Raw genomic sequence first — 27547 nt, 5'->3', positions numbered from 1 at the left:
GATGGCTATGCCTTATCCTTTAGGTGTGGTAGAATTTTCTTTTAATACAATGACTGTATAAAATACTGGAGTTTAGCCTAATGCTCTCTAAAAGGTAATTATAGTTAAATATAAGTAGCTGTTTAGGATTTCTAACTTTCTCTTATTGTTAAAGTTTCTAAACATCTGAACTTAATCTCCTTTATAAGGTGGCTGTTCTTTAGAGTACTTATACTAACTAGATTAGAAGTAACCTCTCTAAGGTTTGTATACTGACAGCAATATTCCATTTAAGTTGGAAGCAGAGTGTGTAGGAAAATGTTTAAGGCTTTTAATTTAATCATCATTTAGACAAGTGAAGAAGTGTATTTGAAGCATTTTTCCTTTCTAACCTGAACTTTCTCCTTCAGTAATGACAAATATTCAAGTCACTAGTCTGTACTGTAACACTGTGATCGTACTGACAGTGGCTTTTAATCTGTGTATATTCTGTGTAACATATGAAGTTGTTCTTAATGTACTGTCATTTGACCTGATATGGATTCTATATAGTTTCAGTTATGCTTTATTTCCATTGTTGTGGTGGATTATGTACTGTATTTAATCTTTAGATTAGCAGTCATTCCAGTTTTCTAAAATAGCAACTGAAATGATAGCAGTTATCCTATTCTTTACCTCTTCCCTGACCTCTCCCTTCAATCCACAGAAAAAGACCCTAAAAGTGGAGGCCTTGTATTGGATGGAAAGGGCATTAAGGAGATGTTTAAGGAGCTTTTTTAAATAAATGTAATATAGTTATTTCCAATGTTTTTACAAATATTTTAGAGGAAAAGGATTGGCAAGCCACTCACAAGCTAGAGTGAAGCACATTAGCTCTTATTAATTCCTGCTCTAATTGCCTATACAGATGGTTCTTAGTTTAAAACAAATTTCCATGAAGCAAAAAAGGAGAAAAAAAATGAAAAATTAAACTGAGATGGAGTTGCTTCTTGTTCAGTCACGGCCTGAAGAACCCTTCTGCCAAAGTAATCTGTAAATGAGCATGTGTCATGAAAAGCAATGCAAGAACAATGTAGTTAGCATTTCCATCAGCTGTCTCTGATTCACATTTTTGATTAAGAAATGATTGTAGTCTTTTATGGAAAAGTCCCACTAACAGATGCTGGGATCTCTTCGTTAATATGTTAACTAAGGGTGAAACTCTTGTCTAAGCCTGATTGCCAACATCAATACAACCTTTGAGGTTTTCCAGACAAAAAATGGTAACTTGCATAGGCTATTCAGTCTGCCTATGGAGGAGTTCAGTTCTGACAAATCAACTTACTCTGGACTTGAGCAATGCTTGAGAGACAAGCTGACATACGTCAACATGTTGGTAGATGAACTGATGTTAATTCACATCACATACTTTGGCATAATTTATCATGTTTAGTGTGGGGATGTTTATGATTAGATTGGTTTTGCATGATAAAGCTGAAGTGTGTTGCAAGGCGATTGTCTGAAATCCTGTGTCTGAGCACTATGGTCACTGCTATAAGTAACTCATTTTCAAGAGCACTAAAAAGAACACAAAACAGAGATCCTGTTATGCTGCTTTTGTTAGCACTGATAGGAATATACCCTAGAAGCTGAAGAAGTACTGACATAGATGTTTAAGTTCCAACTACATTGCAGGCTGAGAGGTCTTAAGTTCTTCAGTCATTTTTAATAGCCCTGAAGTCAGTGACTTGAAACTCAGACTGTTTATTTTTACTTCCACTTTAAGCTGATGTCATTAAAAAAAATAATAATAATTTGTTTTAAGCATTCCAAAACAACCTTTTCTTGAAATACATTGCATTTTATGATTCCATGCTTCAGCAGCAAGATAAAATACCTGTTTTATTTCTGAATGATAATTTCATTGTTTTTCCTTCAGCTTGATGTATCATACAGTAGCTTTGAACACTCAGGAAATGCAGTAGTGTCCTAGAACACGCTATTTGCAAAACCACTGGCTGTTAAGAAAACTAACCTGCAGATTTCTAATGGGGAGGGGGGCAGAGGGAATTAGTGCAATTTATTTGGTAGCAACATGGGTATGCTATTAACAGACATTGGAAAAGTACCACACCTAATCCCTAAGTTCTAAATAAATTTCAAAATTGAAAATTTTTAAAACTGTGTTTTTGTGGATTTGTGACTTATGTAGAATTATAATTTTCGTGAATGTGTGATGAATAAGTTGCTAGTGTTAGTGTTAGCATTTGAGTTACAGGTTTTGAAACATGTATAATATTAAGAAGTTTTTTCTCCTAGTTCTGAAGAGTTTTGTTGATTTAGTCAGTGTTTGATACCTTTGTGCTCCTCCTAACTGCAACAATTCTTAGTTCTTAAAACAGTTCTTAAAAGAAAAGGCCTAATACTGAGAGAGGATGGCATTTCTAACTGCCTTGAAGAGGATATTTTAAGGTTCCATGTTCTATAATACTGAATTCCCTTCTGCTTAGCCTGCTAGTATCTGATTTTTTGTGATTTTATCTGATGTGCATCTGATTGAAATTTTAAACATTGGCCATGAAAAGTTATACATTCTTTACTAAATGCTGGGTTATGATTTTTTCATAATACAAGGTACTGAAGAAGTCTCTGATGGCCTCCAGCATGAAATGGCTTGTTCATCTGGAGCAATCTGAAATATGTTTTACAATACAGGAAATTCCCTTTTGGTTCTGAGGTTTAAAAATGGAGAACTCACTAGGCCATTATCAAGACTCACTAGGCCATTATATTCAACAACTGCATTCAACACATTCTTTAAAAAGAATTGCTTAAATAGTAGCGTAGTTGCTTCTGGCGGCGTTTTTATTGGTATATATATTGTCATTTGTAGTCATGAGTTGCTGAAGTGGCTATTTCCCCTCCTCCCTTTTTTTTTTTTTTTTTTTTTTTTTTTGCAGTGCCTTCAAAAGGAATTTCCCAACACCTATCTAAATCTGTTGATTCATATGATAAACCACAAGGAAATTATTGGCATAGTAAATTTTTTCAGTCCATGTTTTATGACAACTTATATTTGTTTTTAAATTTTGTCTCAAATGTTGCATTGTAATTTAAGAGTACCAGCTATTGCAGGGTTGACAAAATCACAGTAGTGTATAGGAATCAGTGAGAAACAGCTTATTTGTCCTAGCTGAAACTAAAAGTGGAGACTGAGGTGCAAGCTTAATTTCAATGTGAACAACTGAAAAAATAGCAGGAAGGCTTTTTTTTTTAAGGTTGGGTAGATTTAGATATTAAACTATAATGCTGTTTTTAAAGTACTGATAGCCCAAAGCTTTGAAATTAGAAGAAATTTTTTCCCCATAGAAAATGTTCAACTTTGAAGGTTTTTTTTTTGTTTTTTTTTTTTTTACAATAAACTGAAACTGGATTTCCTTTTAAATATAGCTTATTAAGTGGTGATGTGATGGAACATATCAACACTGTGACCTTGATGTGTTGCACAACAACTGGGAGAGCCAGACAAGCACACAGTAGATGTGGTGATTATTAGTCATTTATGAAGCTTGTTTGAGTGTTGGCAGTAGGGCAGCACTGAGAAAAGAATGGTGACTTTTTATAAGTTCAAGTTTTTAAAAGTGTTGTATACCATGAAATAAAGTTTTGAGCATGTTACTTCTGCAAACATAGGTTATGGTGCAATCTCTTCTCTTTGGGAGAAAGGTCACTGAGATTATAAAAAAAAAAAAAAAATTAAAACATTCTGTCATTGCCATGTTACTGTTTTATGTTTACAGAATAGAGGATTTTCCTCCCACACTATATGGGTGGAGAACCTAGGACGTAAGAAAGGTCAAAATTACTCTGACAAATGGAGTACTTCACCCTTTTCTCCTCCTGAACATGACATTAGTCATGTAATGATTTGTAGCCTCGCTTGTTGAGTGTAGAATTGGAAAATTAAAATTGCCCTTAAAATATGTTCAGCATTTTAGATTGGTGAAAGTAACAACTTAAGAGTTTTCGGATAATGAACTAAAATCCTGGCAAAGAAGTTACTGGTTCTCAGGATAGTGTTGTGCTATGAGTTTTGGGGGAACGTAGACAGTTTTGGTGATTTAATGGTACTCCATATTTATTACCTTTTTTTTTTTTTTAAGTTATAAATACAATGAATTCTTTCAGTATTAATTATTAATTAAAACTGACTTTTTAGATGAGAATTCACAGCTAAGCTTTTTCTTCCTATTAAAAAAATACTACAGATACCCAATTGCACTTAATAATAGAAAATAGTAGAAAGTCTTCAAAATGCCTGCTATATGAAGCAATAAGTAATCTGTGATTTTTGCCTTTGGTTGCTATAAATTCTTGTTATTTTGCTTAGTTAAAAAAAAAAAAAAAAAGGAAATATTTGTTAGGCTGTTTATTTCTCTTGCATAAATAGTTCTTGGTTTTGTTTGGTATCACTGAGACTGAAAAATATCTGGGATCTATTTGCATTTGGCATAAAGGATTTCGTTTAGCTTTTTATATAGGGGAAAGGTTTTCTGCATTACTGTAGTAGACTGGATGTATGTTTTTCAGAAGTGAGACTCCATTTCAGTCAGAATTATTTCTAGTCAGTTACTTGAAACATAAATGATCTATCCATTATACACTATCGTTTAAACTGTAGTCATAGAGCAATTATGAAAACTACTTCTTTTAGGAGAACTGTTTGAAATATTTAGCTGAAATAGTCAAGTTATCTAGTCATCCTTCTTATTTTCTTAACATAGGTAAGACTTTGTTTCAGGGCAGACATACCATGTATGAAGTCTTATCTTTCTTAAGGAGTTTTAAAAAGCAAACAGAAAGAAGCCCTAACCAACAGGCTGAGTCAGTGATGTCTTTGTGTACAAGCCTGCAAAATAGAATTTTCTAAGCTGTGGTGGCCAGCAAAGATAGTGCTCAGTGTGATGTGCACACCTGGGGGGTTCGTTTTTCATCTTTGAGGAGATGTGATGGCTTACTGCACGGCTGCACAAGTCACCTGAGAAGTCACTTCAGCAGTTTTGGTTCTAGATTTGCATGACCAAACAGCAACATAGATTGAAAATCCCTTATCAGTATTTATCTTCTTCATTGGTTGTAAGTATGAGTCACTTCTGTTTAAAACAAAATCTATTCATATACCCCTTGGGCTTACCTGAGAAGCTTTCAATTCACAGTCTTAATAAAAGATAAAAACAACAATAAAATAACTAACACAAAAACCTAAGCAATATTTATATTTAAATTTTAAATGTATTTCTTATCACTGAGTAGAGCCTGAGCTCTTGTATGTGATAGATGCAGTAATCATCCCACTTACAAGAGTTCTGGAAAATGATGCTTTTATGTGCAAGAACATTTAATAATTACATCATGTCACACTATTTAATCTGTTTATCTGTTTTATCAATTATGGATCCTATGCTGTCCTTGCTATTTAAGTTTTATAGCTATGGCATTTTAAAATATATAAGTTTACAGGATTTCTAAGAGTCAGAAGAGTACTGGTGCCAAAAACATAGTTTGACAATTAAGTGTTAATTGCAATATACTGCTGAAACAGACAGTTCCCCTCCTTTCCCTGCCCTGTGTCCTTCTTCCCTTGCAGTAATTACAACAACTGTGTGCTCACAGAATAGAACAGATTGTTTTTCTGATCTAATGGAAAATGATTACGTGTGATGAAGCCCTGCTCTCCTGGAAGTGGCTGAACATCTGCACGACAGTGGGAATTAGGAATGAATTCCTGATTTGGCTTTGCTTGTGCACGCAGCTTTTGCTTTACCTATTAAACTATCTTTTCTTGAATCCATGACTTCTCACCTTTCTGATTCTCTTCCACATCCCATTGAGAGGAAGAGAGCGAGTAGCTGCGCAGCACTTATCTGCCTGTCAGGGTTAAACCACAACGGGAGTTCAGTCTTCCAGTGGTTAAGCTGAAAGGTACAAATAGTCCAGTAGCTGCAAAATAGCTAAATCCTACATAGTAGAAGAAATGAAAACATATGACATCTTAGAACAGGCTCACCCTCTTCTGAAGATGCTGCATTTGCAGCAACTTGGGAATAAGGTAAAAACTTACCCTTAGCCTGCATTTGCTCCTCTGAAAGACCTGAGACAGAAGTAGTAAATGTGCCCCTTAGCATTCTCAGCTAAGTAAGATAAAAATGGAAGAAACAATTGATGAAAATAAGTAAGTAATAAAACAGCAATTTCAAAGGTAAAAGACATCTTGAAAATTCAGCATGTCTTTCATTTTTAGCTATGTATGCATTCTTTTGTATTCTTGATATACTTTTGTCTTGGTTTGATTCTATGCCTTTTGCTAGTATGACACAGACAATGCTTTCTGCAGGTGCGTCAAGCTTGTGTTCTGTTCCAGAGACGTTTTAAGCTCAGTGCCTATGAGCCTGGCAGTGGAAGAAGTTGGCACAATTCCTCCGAGGTATGTAGTCCTCTGTACTCCTGAGACGTAGTCTCCTGGCACTGCAGATTATGGTTGCTATGTCACTGGAACTACAAAGGGAGGTTGATGTCAATGTGCAGCTAACTTCTGTGGGAGAAAGAGATAAGATGGAAGGCTAAAACGAACAGTGCGCTCAGACAAAAGAAACCAAATATGTGTTGTTATAGTGGAGAAAGAATGATATAGGGAAAAGGGGAAAGCAGAGGAATAAATATTGGTAACAATAATGGAGGAAATGGAATGTAAAGAATTCTGATCAATAAAAATAGCTAACCTTTGTAAAACTGGTTGGATAGATCAGAAAATTATCTGAGAGAAATGCAGATTGAATATCGATTGCGTTTTTTTCTGTGAACACAAGGTAATGCAAACTACATAGAAAAGTGAATTTTTAAATCCAATTCATGAATATTTTCAGATATATTTTTAGTAGGAGGTACAGTTGCAATTTTCATGATTTGCATTACATATATTACTTGGGTGAATCATCATCGTGCATTTGATCAGACCAGAGCAAGATAAATCCTGAAATAATGAAGATATCGCATTAAATTCCTCTTACCTCTACAGTTTTTTGTGTTTGTGATCTAGGACCACAGTATAGGAAGCTTCTGGCAAAAACCAAAGTTGGCTTTTGCAGCGGGACAGGGCTGCACTAGCCTTAATACTAAAGCTCTCTTTCATACAACCAACCACAAATCTTTGAGTTCCTGCATTGACCATCTCTACAGCTGCAACAGATGACAGGTTAAGTGCACAAGTGATTTCTCTCATATTTTGTATAAGTAAGGGTCAACACCAAAATGAACAGTAAATTACACTATAACCAATACCTTGTGAAATCTACCCACACTGGGATTTGGATCTTTTTGGTGTTTAGATTACTGAGTAACTTTGAATAAAGAATACTATAAGCCATCACAAAGTCAGGGACAAAACTGAAAGGAAGAAAATACTTGTATTCTTTAAACTCTTCCTGAAAGTCTGCTAGTAAATTTTTTTTTCTTGCTGTGCTCAAATTCCTATGACATTATGCACTGTAGAAACACTTATTAATAATACTGCATCCAATTCAGGTTACTGAAGTATTGGGAGGGGATAATTCTCCAGCTGCCCCTACTGCAGTGATAATGATGAGGTAAAGATTGCACAAATATATCAGTCAATCTCATGACAATTGAAAAAAAAACAAAGATGTGTAATGTAAAATAGACCTTTTGTGTAAGAGCAACCTAGAAGTTTATGGATTCTTCTGATCACAAGTTTCAGCTGCAGAGTAACTGTTCAGTTTCATAAAATTGGTTAAGATAGGCTGGGAAATAGCCCATCTCTGCTTTATAATTTCTGTGAAGGGCAGGTCCTGAACCTTGCTTCTCACATTTGTTATCCTGAGGAATGGGATTTGCTGCTAGATTAAATAACTTCAGTAAACAATATTTTATCCTAAAATGCAGGAGGTGTCTTTATTGTTAACATTGAAATCTTTGATGATTAAAAAAAAAAAAAAAAAAAAAAGACCTTGAACTTAAGCATGGTTAAAAAGTCTGAATTTTTGCTAAAGCCACTTCTTGCCCAGAGATTATTTATCTTTATTATAAGCTGAATACATATTTCTATTGATTACAGTTGTTACGTACACTTTTATGTCTCTTCATAACTTCTGACCTTGATCAGTATTTTCTCGAACAAGATTAAGAGACTGAATATAATGGATTCAAATCAGTTTTGTCTCCCTGTGATTATATCAACAAGAATAGTCAATATGTCCATGTTTATAGCTGAACACATGTCCATTGCTTAAACTTGATGTTCTTGCTATCTTTGTGGCATATGGCATTAAGAAATGTATTTTAGGATAAACATATGCTTGAATCATGCAAAAATAACAACATCTAGTAAAACATTTACAGCAACAGCAATGTTCAGCTTGATACTGTAACTGCCCAAGACAGTTATGAAGAACTGTGGGGGAAAAAAAACCTTCTATATCTATTGAAAGCAATAAATTCTCTGTGATCTAAAACATATTGAGAGATCATATCATGTATTAGCAGTAGCTTCTAAGAAAGCACAATGCTGTGGCTTTTGACACTTCAATGTCACTTAAATGAAGGCAGTAGAGCAATGCCAGCTTGCAGGGCTTCAGGGGCCTATCATGTATGACTGAGAACTGAGGTTGGACTTAGAGGGCAAAACGTATAGGATTCAGCTGACATCGCAATACTACTTCCATCCTTACTTCCATTGGGATGGTCTCATTTCCTACTCAAATGCACATATATTCGTTTCTATCATCAGCAAATTCCTCCAAAGCCCATAGGCTCATTCCTTTCTGCAGCTAGTTCATGGAGCAACGATACTCCTGCCTTCTATTGGTCTTTTTATGCAGAACACTGGAGTTTGTACGCTTGCTTTACCAACGGTAACGCTGCTGTCACTGAAACAATTTGGAATCTGATGCCACGTTGTGCTGAGCTTCTGTTTTTCTCCAGGTAGCCATTCTCAAAGTTGAGGATAAAAACATACCAGAAGGTAACACTTATAGCTGGAAGCAATACCTTGCGTCGCATCAAATAACGTGATTACAGAAAGTAAGCAGGCTCTCAGATGTCTCAGACTCATCTTTACTCCTAAACTTACAGTGGCAGATTTCAAAGGCAAATATAAACAGAGAACTATTGTTCAGCCATTTAATTGGATCTGCACCCATTAGGCCACTGTCAAAAGAAAAATCGGGTGCTGCCTGTGGTGGAGGGGTGATCCAAGAGGGTTCTGTGCATCATCACAAAGTGTGACAGGTGTGAGGGGAATCAGAAAGCCCCCTGGAACACACAACTAGGTTAGCAGGGAGACAGGCTGTAGCTATAAAGCCAGCATCTCTACTAAGTCTTTACGTTTGTGTATATGCTAACATTAAGAATTCTACAGGGTTGTCTTCAAAAGAAGCACTGTGTACGTTTATTTTAAGAACCAGATAGGTCTGAAACACTCAGGCGGGAGTAATGGCTATACAGCAGGTGTTTCCACAGGGTGCTTCTTTATGGGCTGCGTGCAGGTTGACTGCGGTGCTCGTTTGTGCTCACCTACACGGCCACCGCAAAGGCACCCGGTGCAAAAGGCACAATAGTTCACTCCAGGAAATGAGAACAATCCAGAAATGCTCCCATCTGAAATACGCCCTTGCCAGTTCGGGCACGTCTGTCCCTGCAACGTCAGGGAAAGAAAGAAAAACAAAAAAAAAAAACCGAGAAAGGCAGCAGTGTTGCACGGGAGGTAAAAAGCAGCTTCTTCCTCCGTTAGGAACAACGTCAGCAGCGCAGCACAAGCGGAGCGGCGCCCGGCTTTAACGCGATCCCCGCCGGCCGTTTGGTGCCACCCCGCCTCAGGCGGAAGCGCTACCCGCAGCCGCGCGTCCCGGCTCCCCCGCTCAGCCGGCGTTTCCCAGCGGCCCCGCGCTAGACGGCCCCACCGCAGGCGGCGCACCCTCCGGGCCAGCCGGCTGCAAGCGGGGCGGCAGGAGGCCGGCAGAGGCCCGCGCCGGCTCTTCACCCCTCCCACGCGGTGAGGGCAGCAAGACCAAGGACAAAACCCGCCCGCCCGCCTCGCCAGTCAGCCTCGATGCCCGCCCGCACCGCCTCCTCCCGGCGCATGCGCGGCCCTGCGGCCACGTGACCACGCGAGGGCGGGGGGGGAGACGGGCGCGCGGCGCTGCGTCTGTGAGGGTGCGGGCTGGCGGCGCGGTGGGAGGGGGAGGATCCATCATGGCGTCCATGCAGGTGAGCTGCCTGCGGCGAGGCCGGCTGCGGGGCCGGGAGCCGGGGCGAGCCGTTCTCCTGAGCGGCGGGAGCGCTGTGGGGGAGTCGTGCGGGCGGTTGAGGGGAGCGGCGGGTCCGACCGGATCGTTTGAGGAGCGAGTGGAGTCCGGCAGGGTTGGGGCGAGCCGAGGGGCGAGCTGAGGGGCGAGGCTGGGCCCCGGCTGTGGAGAGGGGAGAAAATGGGGGGGGCAGCGGCCTTGTGGGGAGGTGAGGGGAGTAGGGCTCAGGGAGCGAGCCGCGTTGGCCCAGCGGGCACGGCCCCGACCCGGAAAGTCCTCGGAGGTGAGGTGAGGGGATAAGAGGGGAGGCCCCGGCACTGCTCCTGTCCCTTGGCGGGGATTGGGGAGCCGGGCGGTTTGCTGGGCGCGGGGGCATCCCATGGAGACCCCGTTAGGTCCGTGGCAAGGGTGTGGGCAGGGGCTCCGTCTGTCTGGGGCTGTAACTGTCGCCGATGGGGGCTGCGACAGGCGGGCTCGAACCCGCGTGGCCCTGTTGTCCCCTCTGTGTAAAACGAGATCGTGGTGCGGCTTCGGTCCTGCGGCCGGCCGGTCGGCATCTGGTTTGACTTGGATGGATGGATGGATGGAGCTGCTGGAGGTACGGTGGCGTGAAACACCCTGCTGCTTGACAGGTCTTTCCGGCTGAATTATTTATTCGTACCTGCTCCGAAGGAGTGAGTCTTAAATAGTAGCTGCAGAAATTGCTCTGCGAGAATGGATCGCTTTCACTGCGTGCTGTTTGGAGTGGATGGGGATTTACTGTGACGTGTCCAGGTCGAAGGATCGCTGGGTTTGGTGGCTGTAGTCTCTATATTTTCTTACCTCACCTATAACTGCTCTGCTTTACCTTAATTCTTTCCATGCTGTTTTTAAATGTAGATGGTTGAGTACTTCTGTTTTCTTTTTCCAATTGCTGTTTCTTTTCTTGTTTTCATTCTGTGTTTTTTTTTTTCTTTTTTTTGTTGTTACTAATTGGACAACCCTGGAGTGTAGAAATAATCAGATTAATTGTCCTGATAGCCCAGCTTTAGTATTAGCGGGAGTTAAAATGTCAGAACAGTGAACCTTTTGGGGTAAAAATTGTACTGGTAATGTTTAGTGCCATAAAAATAACTGTGTGTCTTTCTGAGTTATTGAAATGAAATGGGATCAAGAACTCGAACGCACTTGAACATGCTGTACAGAATGTTCTTGATTTAGCAGTACTTTAGACAGATAGTCTGATACGTCTTTGATTTATCAGCTTAGTCTGGCAGATGCGTTTTTGTAATGCTTTTTTTTATGGTCGAACTTCACAAGCTCAAGTGCAGAATTGAGGCAGTCATTCATGAAGCAGAACCTTTTGTGAAGCGATGTAGGGTGAAAAACAACAGGGAAGTGACAGTTCTAAAACGAAAGAGGGAGGCACTCTATGGGCCTCTGTAAGCCTGGGCTGTGCTGCTCTGTTTGGCCTATAAAATGACCTTCTGCAGCTTGCCTCACCCTTGTTCCTGTTGATCCCTTTTGAAAAAGAGAAATAGTGATTACAAAAAGTGAGGCTATTTAGGATACAGGAATGACAAATACTGTCTCAAAGATCGGTTGTGTAGAGGTTGTATTCTTCCTGTAAACATGCCTATAGTAGGTCTAATGTTGTAATTGCTTCTGTTTTAGATATAGTTGCTGTAAGATTATACTTTAAACTTTGTTCTTTTGTCTTTTGATGAGACAAATTTACAGAGTTCTTTTTGTTTACATCCTACTATTTGTATAACATTCTGAAATAATGACTTTTTTTCTGAATCCATTCACTTTGGCTATATTAAAAATCTAGAAGAATGGAAAAGAAATTCCTTAGGAACTGTTGTTCTGAGTAAGTGGGAAAGCTAAACCTTTGTACTGTAAAGACATAAGTTTCCCAATTTTGGACACTCCTATTGGTGAACAAAATAGGAAGGCTCTGAATTCTTCTAATGAAGAACATTTTACAAACAACAGAAGCTGTTGTATGTAATTCAAAGTGATTTTTCCATTCAGCGTTATTGAATTAATCAGTGCTAACATTTAATACACAAGTCTGTCTCCGTACTGTTATGGCAGTATCATTGGTGTTTTTGGTAAGAACGGTCTGTTGGTACTTAAAAGACATTTCAGTCTGTATTTAAGCTGCCATAATTTTGTACAACGATATAATGCCCTTGATCGTTGTTTTTAGGTATTCACTGAAATTTCTTTGTTTAGCTTAAAGCAACATAGCCATCATAGAAGGAAAGCTTTGAAACTGTGTCAAATCGCTGCTTTTTGCCATGGTCAGCGAAGTAGCTACTCAACCTGTGTAGCTGCTGTGGCTCAGTTGATGGGTTGTAACTCATAAAACTTGTGAGTATGAGTCATTGTGTGCATATTGAAGTTTTATGATTTGTTTATGCTGGACACCTGTTGTGGTAGGTTACTGTAAGGCTTCTGCAAGAATAATGGAAGTCAGTGTTGTTGAGATCCTCTGTCTTGCCTTATAACCACTCTATGGTCCAAAGTGTTGTCTAACACTGTTGGATTGATTTAAACCTCAGTTAGGCAAATGGTGTTGTTTTTTTTTTTTTTCCCAAGAATTTCTCATGAAAGTCCAAGCTTATGCAATTTCTTCCTGGAAAAAAAAAAACAAAAACAAAACCCTGTAAAATTGTGATTACTGTAGAGCAAGTGAATGGAATGAACTTGCTTAAGAAAATTTGGCATTGCATCTTTAGTTTTAAAGCTAGAGATGATGTAAAATATATAATTTCTGTGCTAAGTATTGCATAGTCAGTGCCTTTTCCCAAGCCCACAAGTATCAACTGTTTGCATCTAAACCTTGGAAGATCACTATATCTGGAACGCTGAGGTCTTAACTGTTCCTGTTTTACATCTCTTCATTCTTAATGCTTGAAGCTTTGAGTTGTGGCAGGATGCATTTAAGTGGCTTTCGCGCACACATCTATGGGAACTGCTTTAGCTGTGTATTTTATCACCTCTGGTCTTTTCATTATGTTAAGCACATGAGGCTTGTACCTGTAGGTATTTAAAACTGATTAAATTCAAAGCTAATGTAATTAATGACACAAGCAACTTTAGTAAAGATTGTAGATTGTTGGCCTTCAGCACGCATTTGTGTTATCAGGACTTTGGTTTTTTGCCCTTGAAAACTGCCTGCTGTGACGCCACCATCAAGATACATGCACACATCAAAATCAAAGTGCTACTGTAAAAGCAGTGTTTTCCAAATGTAAGAAAATGTAAAAGCTTGTTTTCCAAATGTAAGAAAATACAACGTTTGGAATATACCCACGTTCATTTTAACTTCATTGTTTCTGTTTCATTACCAGCTCCTGTAGTCGTAGTGGAAGTTTCTGTTTGCAGCTGATCTCAGAAAAATTGCTTATTGGTCGATAGTTCTTTGGTATTGACAGTGGTTTATTTAATAATTTGGAAATAATTGTGTTTTTATCTATTTGACAGCTTTGTCAAGAACAAAAAATCTAAAGTATATTCAATAGAACTTCAAAAAAAGAAGGTGGAGTGGGTGGGAAGGAGAGAAGGGAAGGGCAAGAAAAGAACTTCAATGGGTAAGATTTAAATTTGAGTGGAACTTCAGTGCTGTTGCACGTGTTCTGTGCTGCTGGAGGTCACAGCACAGAACGTTATTTCTGTTATTTTAAATTAAATATTTTAAAAATGAGAATAAAGTAAGTAGCTGCTATAGCTTTATGACCAATTCTGAGATGTAAACACAGTGGGATTACTGGTAGTAACTATGTGAAATAGTAATGCCTCTTGGTGAAATACTGTTGAAGATTTAAATAATAATAAAATATTAAAACTAGAAGATGCAGATACCACAATTGAGACCAGAACGAGCAGAGAGTAAAAAGCATTTCTCCTGTCGACTGAGTGGTTGCCAGTCCTTTGTGTAACCTTCAGTTATCAGTCCGTACTGCGATGGAGCACATTAGTTTGGGCTTACAGCCAAAACGGAGTGAGATAAATGTAAAGTTTGTATTTGTTTTTACCAAACTGAATTTGTTTAATCTGTTTTTTTTTTTTAATTAACTGCTTAAAATGGGTTGAAAGTCCATTGAAGATTTACAGCTATTCAGTAAAAATAAAACAAAAATTCTTTTAGGCCCTAAGGAGTCTCACATGCTTGTTTTTGTATCTACACCTGTATAAAATGCTTTGGGAAATACTTAGCTGTGCAGCAGCTGCAGAATTTGTGGATTAGAATAGAAGAATTCCCTTTATAAATAGAAGGCAATGGGAGACTTCAGTTTACTAGAAACTAATATACCTGGCTAGGAGTAGATTTCTTTCCCAAATAGGCTAATTGCATGGCTGGAGTATGGAAAACTATGAAAGCTTTCTACCTGCTATTTTGAACGTTGATGTTGCATCAATGTGTGTATTATTTAAACGAGTAAAATAAGAGCATGCAGGTATTTACTGTGAAGAACTTTTATCCAGTTGATTCTGGACGTTTTTTGTTTGTACTCTATTCCTGCTCTTAGGCTTGAGAAGGAGAAAAGAGAGGACAATAGATTTGCAAAAGCTAGGGAATGTTGTCTTGCTAAGCTGTGCCCTTGGAAAGCTCTGGGTTTGTAAATAATAAGCTAAAGCAGCTTAGTTTAGCTGAAATAATGAGCAAAAGGTAGGTAGGTGATCAAGCACTTCATTTGTTTGGTCAAAATCCATCAAGCAAAGATTTCCAGACTAAACGCTCTTCACTATGAAGCTATGGGCTGTAGTGGTGATAGTGCAGGAGGTTAAGTGGTTAAATTACCCCATCTAATATGAAAGAGGCAAGGCACAAGTTCCGTGAACCCTGTGCATTGTTATAGATGTGCTCAGATAGATTTGCTATAACGATCCTGTCTCTTATGTAGCCTCCTTTCACATTCAAAAGAAGAGCTTTCAAGGAGTTTGCAAGCTGAGGTTGGTGGTGGCAAGGATGAAGTTCTTTTACTCCAAAAGATTTCTGTATCTTTGTGAAGCAGCAAAGGGCTGACAGCTGTGTACTTCGGGTTGTGTTTGCCCTTTGTATGGGCAGAAGAGGCGATGTTATAAGTTAAAAGCAAACTGAAACAAAGAGTAATTTTAAAGTGTTTTACTGTCTCTATAAAAGAAAAAAAAAATAACCTTTTGCAGTAGAACACAGGTCAAGTAATCTGCCTTCTGCCTGATTATAATAATTTCAAAATGTGTTCCGAAATCTTTCAGGTTGTTTGCTTCCTTGGTCACCCACCTCTCCGCCATCTGAGGTCACCTTTCTCACTGGAATTAAAGCAGAGTATTAATGTATGGGACAAAAAGAAGGGGAGGGAACACCACCGTTCAATGAGAAAGGACAGGAGGCAGTGGTGGCAGAACATGATTTACTGAGACTTATTTTTGGTGCTGATTGTTGATGTAATTGAGAATGCTGTTTGGCCCTTTGTACACAGTGTTAACAAGAGCTTTTACTCTTTGATAACAAAACCAAAGTTCTCATATTTTTTATTCAACTTATTAAAATAAGAAGTACTGCTTTATTAGCCTCATGAAAAAGGTCCTGTATGTTTGTTAATGTGTTAAGTTTACCAGAGTATAGCAAGTATTGTCTCTAAAATAATGGAATAAAAATCTTCGTGGAATTCTATGCTACTTGTATAGATTGGTGTACTTCTTGATTGAAAATAGCAGCCAGTAAAGAGAAGGGACGAAGGAACTGAATGGATTGAGACTTCCCAAATTTCCTCCCTGTCCTATTTTAGTGATATGGATTACATGAGTATTTAAATCTCATTGTAGTTTGCTGTTTCCAACTTCTTTTTTTCCAAAAGACTTTTTTTCCCCTTTTTCTCAGAATCCAGCCTTATATCATGATTATTCTTTGTAAGAAATTCCCTGGTAGACATATGGTTGTCCTTATTATGCCAACCTATGCTATTATGGTAAATTCACTGCTTTAACTGAAGCAGCCTAAATAGAGTCCTTTGAAGACTGAATTATTTGTTTGACTTGTTAGCACCACGTGGGGCTTTCCTGGGCATTGGTGTGTTTGAAGAATCAATTCCAAAAGGAGATTATTAGCTGTCAGTTTTATTCTTCATCGATGGATTTCATTTAATTAGCTTTAAAATGAAAAAATTAGCGTCAAAATTGGGATTGGCTGGCAAAAAGCATTTCAGGCTGTGGTGTGCAGAGTGGCTTTCTGTGTGGTTATTGGTTTCTACTTAGTTGTTTTGTAGTTATCACTTAAGGTTGATGTTGTCTCCTCGCCACTAAGTCGATTGTACTATTTATTCCTTTTAGAAGAGGAATAAATTGTTCCTCTGACCTCCTGGTCAAATGTTGAGAAATGCACAGCATGCAGTATTTCTTGCTTTGTTTTAGAATATCTTGGTAGAGCATGTGAAGAAAATATCCTGTTTACTGAGCTGAGAGGTCAGCACCACCACTCACCCATCCCTTCCCAATCCTAATGGGGTCTTAAAATGTTCAGAATAACAAAGTGTTATGGGTGGAAAATTCTTCATGCTCTGCCTTTAGAGGTTCCCTTTAGAAGAGAGTAATGCGCAAAATGCCTGGTGTCCGGGACTTGAATTATGGATTGGTCTGGGAGAATAATGTGGAACTGGGCTGCCAGATGTTAACATGTTTTATTAGAAATAAGAAGAAGGAGACTAATCTGCTTCTACATCCGAGTACAGATTGAAAACCTGATATTTGACCAAAAATAGATCAAACTGAAAAACAATTCTTAAAAATCAAATCCTGCTTTATTTTGTTATGGACGTATTATTTTGTGAAGCAGCTTTGCAGTGTGAAGCTGCAGCTCTAATTGGGCACATCAGACAATTCATCTTTTTTCCTTCCTCCTCTGGGCCTTGATTAAAACTTACCATAAGAACTTTGATTAGAAAGAATTCTCCCAGGATTGTGATAGTCAAGTGACTGGGTGGCTTGTGGGTTTGGGAGTCTGGGCCAAGTGATTTCACCTGAATAATGGGATATATACTCTGCTGGGGCTTTCTTGAATGATCCAGTTGTTAGGATTTCTAGTTTGCAGTAGCTGTCTCCTGCATCTTTTCTACTGATTGCTTGATTTTTAGTTAATATATATATATTAGCTGTGTTTGTTTTTATCTTTGTTTCTTTTCTGTGTGAGAGCTTTCAGTATTTAAATTAGATGTCTAACTAGAGTAACCTGGAAGCAGTTGCAGCAATAATAACGCTGCTACTAATAATGTTAGCAGCACTGTTTAAACACTGTTAATTATGTATATTTTGTTTCTGCTGTTTTTTTGTTTGTTTGTTTTTCTTCCTATTGAAGTTTTGTTTCACAAGCAGAGCTATTTTTCCAATGCTTTGAACTTCATATCCCTCGAGATCCGAGATGCTTTTCAGTAAGAAATATGTGAATGGAAGAACCAAAATACTGAAAGTTGGGTTGTTACTGCTCTTGTTGTTTCCAGCTAGTGGGTTGTGCCAGCAGTCTTGTAACAGCTCTGCTTATGAAACAGCATGGTGGTGTTGTCACAACAGAGTTGTTAGAGCCTAGTGACAGCTATTCTGGTACGTGGTTACCATTTGCCTTCATTCAAGGCAGGAACATATCTCTTGCATGTTAAAACCTCTCCTATTCAAAAAGGATGTTTTCATGAAGTATTTTGTAACTTGAATGAAGGAGGAGGTGAAAGCCTGCTAAGCAAAATGAAGGTGTTGTGTTTTTTTTTTTTTTTTTTTTCCAGAACTTCATTACAGGATGCTTTTGTGCTGACACTTCTAAGTCTTCGGATGTGCAAGATAATAGTTTGCAGTTACTGGAGAAATATTGTTGGGTCCCCTTGGGATGCAGTGGATTGTAACATAAAGCAGAAGACTGGAGCACTTAGGGGATTAATTTTTAACTTCTATTTATGAGTTAGCTTTTCTTCCTTGCAGGTCTCAAAACTAGATTAAGATTTGCATTTAGACTATATGACTGTGTGGCCTTGGAGAGCTACTCCTTTCATGTATCATCACAATAAAGAAAGGGAATTTCTAATGCTTGGAAATAGATTTCTAACAAAAATGACTTGCACATTTTTTGAGATACCTATCCTTTCTAGCACATCATATTTCAATGTTCCTGTTAGATTTCTCAGTTTAGTTTTTCCACGTCCTTATGATAGCACTTACCTGACTACGGCTACTGAGTTCTCTACCTCTCAAGGTGAAAAGGCTGCCACATTGCAGCTTAGTTGCCCATCCCAGTTTATGTTGGAGACAAAGGTGTGACAGTGGAACTCCCTCCAGCAGAAATGAGGGGAAGCTGTATACTCATTTTCCACTTAAGTTTTTTGTTCTGTTAGAGAGGGTTGTTCTAGCTGCCCTTACTATGTCCTATTTTCTGTGAAACTCCTCTTGGATTAGTCAGCTTGGCTTTTCTCTCTTCCAGAAATTTCAAGTCAATTTGAAAGATTGCTCACAGAGTATTTGACTAAGATCATTATTTAGTTTTCAGTTTACCCATTTAAAGAACTGCACATCTTATGTGACACTTCTTGAAATACCGGAAGGTAGAATATTCAAGAACTGCAGAAATTTGAAGGTATGCAGTGAGCTTTTTGCAGCTTTATTTTTTCTCTATCGTTTAGCTTTGTGAAATATTCACAATATATTCAGCTCTGAGGAGATAAGTCAGGAGTATGGACATGCTATTGAATATGGTTGCATTATGACATTAATATTTTACTGCTAATATAACAGTGTATATGTATTTTGCCCACTCCATTTATGAGGTCCAGTACCTTAATTGAAACAGTATTAATTGGCTGCCTTAATAGCTCTCAACAATGTGTGTATTAATAGTTGGTCGTGACCCTTATCACTAAGGGTACCTTATTTTCTTGCATTCTTTTTTTCTTATAGCTCTGTAGAAAGACTTCTAACTCTCTCTGAAGTTCAGTTTTGTGAAGGAGGGGTGGAACTGTTGTGATAATGGGCTTAGAACTAGAAATAGACACCTGATATTGTGATGTATAATATCTGGCTTAATGGTGCACAGTAATCAAACTTGCTGATTCTAGGAGCTGGATTCCAAAACCCCGACCTTGCCAACTTCTTAATCTCCTCCTATCTTAAGCTACCACTCTGTTCTTATTTCCGCATTTATCTCTATATCGTTCTGCCTTGCCTTTGCTTCTTTATGTGATTCTTCAAGAATCAACAGAAGTGAGAAATTTAGCTGTGGTATTTGAGATGCTGCTGAGCTGCTTCTAGAGTTGGCAGAGGAAGACATGTGCCATGTTGAAGAAAGAAGAATGTATATTTTTGCCTAGCAAAGGGTGCTAGAAGCTACTGGCTTCGGAGATAAATTTAAACCTGAACTGTGACAGACAGTGGCTGCCATCTTTCTGGATTGAAATGATAAAGTTTGTTGTCAGCTGTCTAAGAAGCTGGCAGGAATTCTATTGCACCCGGTTAATTTTATTCTTGGCTCCATATGCTTTGAGAAGTCTTACGAGTTTGACACACGAGAAAATCTGTGGAGGATAACAGAAAGGGTTGCACAAATCCTATTTGACAGAATTAGCAGTAGAATACAAGCCAATGCTATGTAAGGCAACTTTAATTACTTGAACAAACTTCATTTTGGAATTGATATTTGAACCAACGTTAAGCTATGTTCTTTGTTTTCATCTTTGAATTGCTGTTTCCTGTAGAGGTAGGTGAATTAAGTAATCTTGGTTTCAAAGCTTCCAGCTCTGTGAAAGTAGTCATGTGGACTGCTGGCTGTGCTGTTACTCTTTGCCTTTTGCAGCTGGTTATTCCTTTAACTAAAAGACAGATGTTATCCACTCTCAGGTTTCTGATCTTCCAGCTCTTTTCTTCCCTTTTTCTCTAGGTAGTGAATGTTTTAACAGTATGATCCTTTTTAGTTTTGTTTAATTGGAAGTTGTGTTAAAAAATGCTTAAACATAACTTCCTTCTTTTTGAGAGGATTTTATAAATTTCAGGTTGTCTGTGCATCTTTTGTTCATTCCTCTTTTATGTAGGTAACTCCTTGACTACAATCAGTAGTTTTTTTTTTTTCCTTAGTTGTCTTAAAACAAAAGTGGCCAAGCAGGATGGGAATGTCTGTATGACATGATGGATTAGCACAAGCATTGGAATGATGAACTTATGATATGAAAAAGAACAGTACAGCAAGCATAAATCCCAAAAGCACATAAATGTATAGAAATCATCAGAGTGAGTGATGGAGGTTATTGTGGGAGTGAGTAGCTGCACTAGCTGTGTTTTGACTGAGAGGAGCTGGTTGAGATGCTTTCAGCGTCTCAGTATGTGATAAAAAGAATGATATACTTGGTTTGTGGTACAAAAAAGAAGCAAAAGTAATAATGATATTTACTTTAGATTTTACAGCACAGCTGGAGACCTGCAAATGAGGAAGGACTGCTGAGTGTCAAAGTGCTACAAGTTCATAGCTTTCCACTGTAAATTAGTATTTTCTTCTGTCTCCATGTGGAAAAAAATATAGCAAGTGTAATTAAAGTCACTAAAAAAAAAAGGTGAAATATGCCCATGGTGCATTGTTTTTTATTAGTGGATTTGAAAATATTTCTGTTCATCACATAAAAGGAAGATGAAGAAAGGAGTTGACCTGTTAATGGAAAAGAAAAGCAAAGAACAGTTGACATGGATGCTTAATGACAATGAGGCAGTTTATCATGCCAAAGATAGGACAGATTGGATAGTTTTTTCGTGTTGGATATTTTGTCAGCCACTAGGATTCAACTCTTTTGATTGGTGTTTTTTTTTGTTGTTTAAGTGTTTAAGCATCTGATTTTGATAATTTTGGGGGGAATTATTTTGAGTGAGTTTCGAGGTAATAAATACTTTTTTTTATTCCTCTGCTTTCATCTAGAAGGATGACTGGGAATCACTGAACCAAATGGTCTCTGATATCAAGGCTGTTCTGAAAGCAGTGCCTCCTAATTTATTATGCTGGCTTATGATGTCAGAAGTCAATGTTGAGGGATGCAGAGAAGTTGAACCTTCCCACCAGTCTGCTATTACATGTTGTGCAACAGGTGGCAGCAGAGGGGCAGTCTGACAAAATGGTGTCTGACATGGAAGTGTGGGTGAAGCAAAGGTGTGCAGTTGAGTTTTTCCATATAGGGGAAAAAGACACCCACTAACATTCATCAGTGCTTGCTGAACATTTATGGAAACTGCACAGTGAGGTGGCAGGTGCTGCTTTTCAGTGGTGGGAAGAATTGGGTCAACTCTTCTGCTGCAGATTCTTATGAGCTGGTGAAAATGCATTACTAATGGTGATGACAGCTTGAAAAATAGTGTTTTGTGGCTGGGTAGGTGGTCTATCAAATAGTAGTATTGTATTCTTTGTATCTGTTGTCGTTCCCATGGAAATAAATAGGAGGCATTATTTTGGGGGTGACCTCTGTAAATAGGTAAGTTATACATAGCTAGGATGTCTATTTTGGCTGTTTTTAAGAACAAATCATATAGAATCAAGGATGGAGAAGCTCTCTAAGAGCATCTTAGTCCAACCATCAGCCTGTGCCTTTGACAGCTTTAGACCATGCCAGTCAGTGTGACATCTTCCCTTTTTTTTGAGCACCTCCAGGAACAACAATTCCACCATCTCCCTGGGCAGCCTGTTCCAGTACCTCACCTCTCTTTCTGAGAAGAATTTTTTCCTAATATCCAGCCTGAACATCCCCTGGCAAACTTAAGTCTGTTACCTCTTATCCTAACACTAGCTGCCTGGGAGAAGAGGCCAAACCTTCACCTACACAACCTCCTTTCTGGTTACTGTAGAGAGCGATAAGGTCTCCCTTGAGCCTCCTCTTTTGCAGCCTAAACAATCCCAGTTCCCTCAGCCCATCCTTCTAAGACTTGTGCTCCAGACCCTTTGCCAGCTTCATTGCCCTTCTTTGGTCAGGATTCACTGTTTCAATGTCTGTCTTGTTGTGAGAGGCCCAAAAGTGAACACAGTACTCGAGGTGCAGCCTCACCAGTGCTGAGTGCAGAAGGATGATTGCTTCCCCCGTCCTGTTGACTGCACTATTTCTATTTTCTTTCTAGCTAATCTGCCCCAGGCCTGTAGCGAGTTATGTGACCAACGTTCAGGACCTAGCACTTGGTGTTGTTGAAGCTAATACGATTGGCCTCAACCCATCAATCAGCCTGTCCAGATCCCTCTGTGGGACCTTCCTACCCTCAGGCACATTGACACTTCCTTCCCTGTTGATGTCGGCTGCAAGCTTGCTGAGGATGTACTAAAACCCCACACCCAGATCATCAATAAAGATATTAAACAGGGCTGGCCCCAGCAGCAGCCACTGAGAAACACCTCTTATGACTGGTCACCAGCTGGATTTAACTCTGTTTTCCATTACTCTCTGGGTCCAGCCATCCAGCCTGTTTTTTCAAGCGAAGAGTACACTTGTCCAAGCCATGAGCTGCCAGCTTCTCCAGGATACTGTGGGAAACAGACTCAAATGCTTTACTGAAGTCTAGGTAGATTACATCCATAGCCTTTCCCTTATCTAGTGGGCAGGTCACCTGGTCATAAAAGGAGATGAGGTGGATGAAGCAGGGCCTGCCTTTCATGAACCCACCATGTTGGCCAGGCTCGATCCCCTGGTTGTCTCTCATGTGCAGCACGATCACAGTCAAGACAATCTGCTCTATGACCTTCCCCAGTACTGAGGTCAGATGGGCCTGTAGTTTCCTATCTTGTTGAATTGGCATGATTTTCATTCTTTTTATGTGTAGTAACTATTCTGAAAGTGGAACAGTAGGTGTTTTTTGATGATGCAAATATTTTTTGACTTGTGTTACTGTAACTTTTGAATGAGTCAGCAAGAAAAATGTGATATAAATTAATGGATTCTTTTTTTGTGTCCTAACTACAGAAATATCTAAAGGTATTACAGCTGTAGTTTGGTTGAAGTGAAATTACTCTGTTTGAAATGAGTGTGTGATTGAGGAAAGCAGTTTTGTTCTGTCAAGTTGACAGGACCTATCAAAAAGTATTTTGAGGGCAGTCTGTGTTGTCTACCGTGCTTTCTGAAAGCAGCTGAAAATGATTGTGATTTTAAGAAAATATGAAAGTGATAACGAATGGAGAAGCTGTAGTTGAAAAAAGGATTAAAATCAACAAAATAGGATTCAGCAGGGAAAGCTATGATTTATTTAACTGTAGGGACCAGTGTTCCTTTGGTGAGGATCTATACAGTGAATGCTGCTGTGGGTTAACCACACAGAACAGTCAGCTAGATCCCATGCAGCTGTTCACTCATACCATCGTGTGATGGGGATAAGTATTGGGAAGTAGAATGAGAACTTGTGGGTGAGGCCAACACAATGCACATGAAGCTTTTGCTTCATTTAAGGAAAGCAAATAAGGAATCCGGTTGCAACTTCGCATTGGCAGATAAACATTTAGGTATTTGCAGGAAACCACAGTACGTCATGCATGGGGGTCACTTGGGAAAACATAAACTGTAACTCCAAACACCACTGCCCCCTCTTTTTTTCCTCTAGCTGTTACTGCTGACCAGGAATTGAGTGAAAAATCCCTGTGGTTATTGGGGCCAGCTGTCCTGTCTGTGTCCTGTCCCTAATGTTCATGCCTCAGCCTCTTTGCTGCCATCACAGTGTGAGAAATAAAAAGGAGCTTGAGTCTGTATAAGCACTGTTCTGCAACAACTAAAACATCAGTGTGTTATCAATACTGTTTTTCATCTCAAATCCAAAATATAGCTGCTTAGTCGCTATTTTGAAGAAAATTAGCTCTATTCCAGCTGAAACCAGGACAGAATGCAGACTGAATGCAAGTAAAAAGCATTGTGCTGCTACAAGGAGAAAGCAAATATATGGGATATATGCACGAAAATATAGTGAGTAAACATTCTTTTCAACTGTGCAGCTGTGAGGCTTCAGCATAGTGGCTGATTTTGAGTGTCAGGTTTCTGTATATATATGTGTGTATCATATTAAATAAGTTAGCAGCAAAAATGAAATACTTGAAAAAAAGAGTTTAAAGAATAGTCTGTTTAGTAAAGATAGTTAAAGTAAGCTGGAAACAGTATTCTGTACCTGTAAGAAGAGTAGGAGGAGTGATTTGGTGTAATTTATTTCACTCGCATTTCTTACTGTGAAGAAAATTATTCCAATTGCAAAAGCAGCAGAACAAGCAGAGGTAAGGTAATGTGGGAAATAGTAAAGGCTTTTAACTTCATTGATATTTAAAAGTATCTTTGATCCATACTTATGGTAGAAAGATGAAGAGGTGACTTCCTTTAGTAATGATCAAGCTTTAAGTTTGTGAGATTGTACAAATGAGATGGCTAGGATAGTTGAAAAGGCATTAATCTGTTATCCTTTGTCCTGCTATGCCACTGCTAATGTCAGTTTTGATGCTGAAAAGCAGTTTGCTACATTCATGGCTTTCAGGCACAAGGAAGTCTTTTTTTCTATGTGAAACAGTCCCTTTTCCAGTGTTTCATTTAAGAAACTTTAGAGTGTGTTTTCAAAGTCTTCTAATTATCTTTAGCTGCACTCTGGGCTTTGTGTGCAAGAATGAAGAGTAGGCAGCAACTTGAAGAATGTGGTTTTCCTCCTTTCTGGCACTTGAGACGACATCTGATGTTACGTCCTTAAGGAGACCTGCTAGAAGAAGGACACTGATGTACTGGAGTGAGTTCAGCAGATGGCTACCAGGGTGATGAGGGGTTGAACTGCATGATACACAAGAGGTTATTCTGAAGAAGAGAAGACAGAGGGGAGTTCTCACTGATGTCTTCAGTGGCCGGATGGGTGGGTGACTGGGATAACAAACATGACTCCTCATAGCTAGAAGCCACGGGGCAACAGACAGATTGGAATGGGAGATGTTTCAGTAAGATGTAGAGAAAGACTTTGTACTGTAAGAGTAGTCAAAGGGTGGAATGGAGTGACCAAAGTGGCCAATTAAGACTATTTTCTCAATGTTAGTTAGCTCCCTCTTTTTCAGTATTTGAATAAGTTCTGATTAGTAGATTATGATTTCCATTGAATTTTGGTCTGGTTTCTCTAGGGTACTGGATAGCATCTTCCAGAGAAGGTCTGTAGGCATCTGTTAATCTGCAGAAGTAGCTGAATTTGATGCTTGATAGAACAAATTTTGAAAACTTCTGGTAAAAGAGTATTATGAGTCCTGGTATGTTTTTCAGTTAATCTATGAATGATTTGTATGGCATGGTTGATAAAGTACTAAAGAGCAGTAGAATTGTATATTTTACTTTTCCAAGTGGAAAAAAAATGATACACCAGAGCTTCAGATCTTAACTGTTTATCATTTTGTCCAGTAAAAGGCATTCTCTTTGTGTAAAGACTGCCTTGCTTCTATCTTTAGACTGTGGTGGCTAGAATAACACTTTTGAAACCTTAGAAGTACTTTTTTCACCTTGAGCTGTCTGACGCTTCCGCAATTTGTCATGATGGGGACTGGAGAAACCTAGAAATTGATTATGAAATGGTATTTTTGTCCTTTCATTTCAAAAGAAGTTATGTTAAGATGATAGGTATAGCTGAAGTTGCATCTTTCTCTGATAGAGAACCTTGAAAAAATGAAAAGCTTCTCTGCCATCTCTGACGGCAGCTGTTGGTCTCCTGTCTTATTTCCTGCTGCTCTGGGCTGGGATCCTTTAATATGTGGTGCTCTTGGGGGGTGGGGGGGTGGGGAGAGGGAGAGGGGAACACTTCTGACCTTATTCTCAAGTGAAGCAGTGTTGGGATGCATGAAATCCATACGGTCATAATACAAACACACCTTCATAGACCTGAGGAAAGTATGGGGTTAGAATGGATATACTGAGGTTGAAGGAAAAAGTGCCTTTTGCTAAGACTTGTTTTTGAATGGGAGATTGTTCCGAGTGAAGAACGAGTCCAGAGGATGAGTTCAGGTTTCTTTGCTGATGACATTCCCTTCTGATGTTTCCACAGGAGCTGTGCCTAAAAACTGCCTGTCAGATGTGCACTGGAGTTTTCCATGTGCGATAGGAATTGATAGTCAGCTTTTCTTCATGGTTTCCCTTATTTCAAAGCAATAAGTTTCTTTGCTGAAACTTGTTTTCGTTTCTTACTCAGTAGAAATGTTAGAGGATTGCTTTTCTGGAGAGGCTCATTTTATTGAGGCTTTTGTCTGAATATTCAGTTTAATTCATGTTAGCAGTGTTAAATACAGTTGGTGTTACAGTCTGAAGCTGCTTTCTCTACCATTTGGGGAGAAGAAAAATGAACACAAAGTTTTCTGTTAGTAAATTATGTAGGCTTGTTATGAAAGTGTTGTTATTGCATTTTCAGCAATATAGTTGGTGTGCAGTAAAAGTAATAATGGCCTTTAATTAAAATTCTTTTCTGACATAATGTTTCACTTCAAAACAAAATGATTTAATTTCTTACAAATAGGGCACTCAAAATGTGTATTCGGCAGAAACTTTTGTACTGCAGGCACAAAGCAAGTTTTCAGGACTGCTCAATAGTTATTTCAAAATGTAAACTGTGTAGGTACCAAGGCTTTTTCTTCAAGAGTTGCCTGAATGAATTGTAAACCTATTTCAAATATATTAATGAGATATTGAATCACTTCTACATTGTGATTCAGCATCCAGGAACATTAGTTTGAAAGTTAGTTTAGAAAAACAAACAATAACAGCAAACACCCAAAGTTACAAACTTGTTTTAAACCTACACTTAAAAAAGAAGAAAAATGTATGCTGAATGAAAATCAGATACTAAACTCCAAAAGGAAATGTATTTTGTAATCCTTAGTGCTAGGTAAGCCTTAAATCTCATATAAGGACATTTAGAATAGTAAGGATGATGGAAATGGACTGGTAGGCTGTAAACTTGAAAGTGTTGGCAGAAAAAGGGAGAATAAGATATGTGAGAGCCTTGACTTTTCCCGTTATATGAACGGCTTGGAAATGACAAAACATTTTGCATGATGTTTTGTGGAGAGAGAAAATACTTTTTGAATACTTTACTGAGGTCCTATATCGCTCGCTCCGTAAAACAGCTCTGTTAGTTTGTTTAGAAAATAGTTGGTTGCAGTTACTGACTTCACCCTGTAAAAATAGGTGAGAATTACCTGACCTACTGGTATACTACTTCTGTAAAACCTACGGAGTAATATTTAAGATGCAGTTGTTTAGAAGTTATAAAGTAGTTTATTTTCTGCAAAATCGCATAATCCTGTTTAGCTTTGTGTTCTGTCTCTT

At 38.7% G+C, this 27547-nt stretch overlaps 1 protein-coding gene across 4 annotated transcripts in view; it reads left to right on the top strand.

Moving 5' to 3' along the window:
* Nucleotides 1-9946: 9946 nt before the first annotated feature.
* The window catches only part of UBE2W (ubiquitin conjugating enzyme E2 W), a 37345-nt gene continuing 19744 nt past the window's right edge, over nt 9947-27547 (top strand). For 3 of the 4 annotated variants that reach the window (XM_031604840.2, XM_031604839.2, XM_031604841.2), the window contains exon 1: nt 9947-10239. In XM_031604840.2, coding sequence (XP_031460700.1) covers nt 10225-10239 — 15 coding nt within the window. In that variant the 5' untranslated portion in view covers nt 9947-10224. Of the gene's footprint in view, nt 10240-13732; nt 13859-27547 lie in introns of those variants that run through there. The other variant, XM_090137724.1, reaches the window with a different exon arrangement.

The sequence above is a fragment of the Phasianus colchicus genome, chromosome 3 (assembly GCF_987193195.1).
Source record: "Phasianus colchicus chromosome 3, bPhaCol1.hap1.1, whole genome shotgun sequence".
Classification (NCBI taxonomy): domain Eukaryota; kingdom Metazoa; phylum Chordata; class Aves; order Galliformes; family Phasianidae; genus Phasianus; species Phasianus colchicus.
Note: the sequence above shows the minus strand (reverse complement) of the source record. Positions and strands in the feature narration are given on the sequence as shown.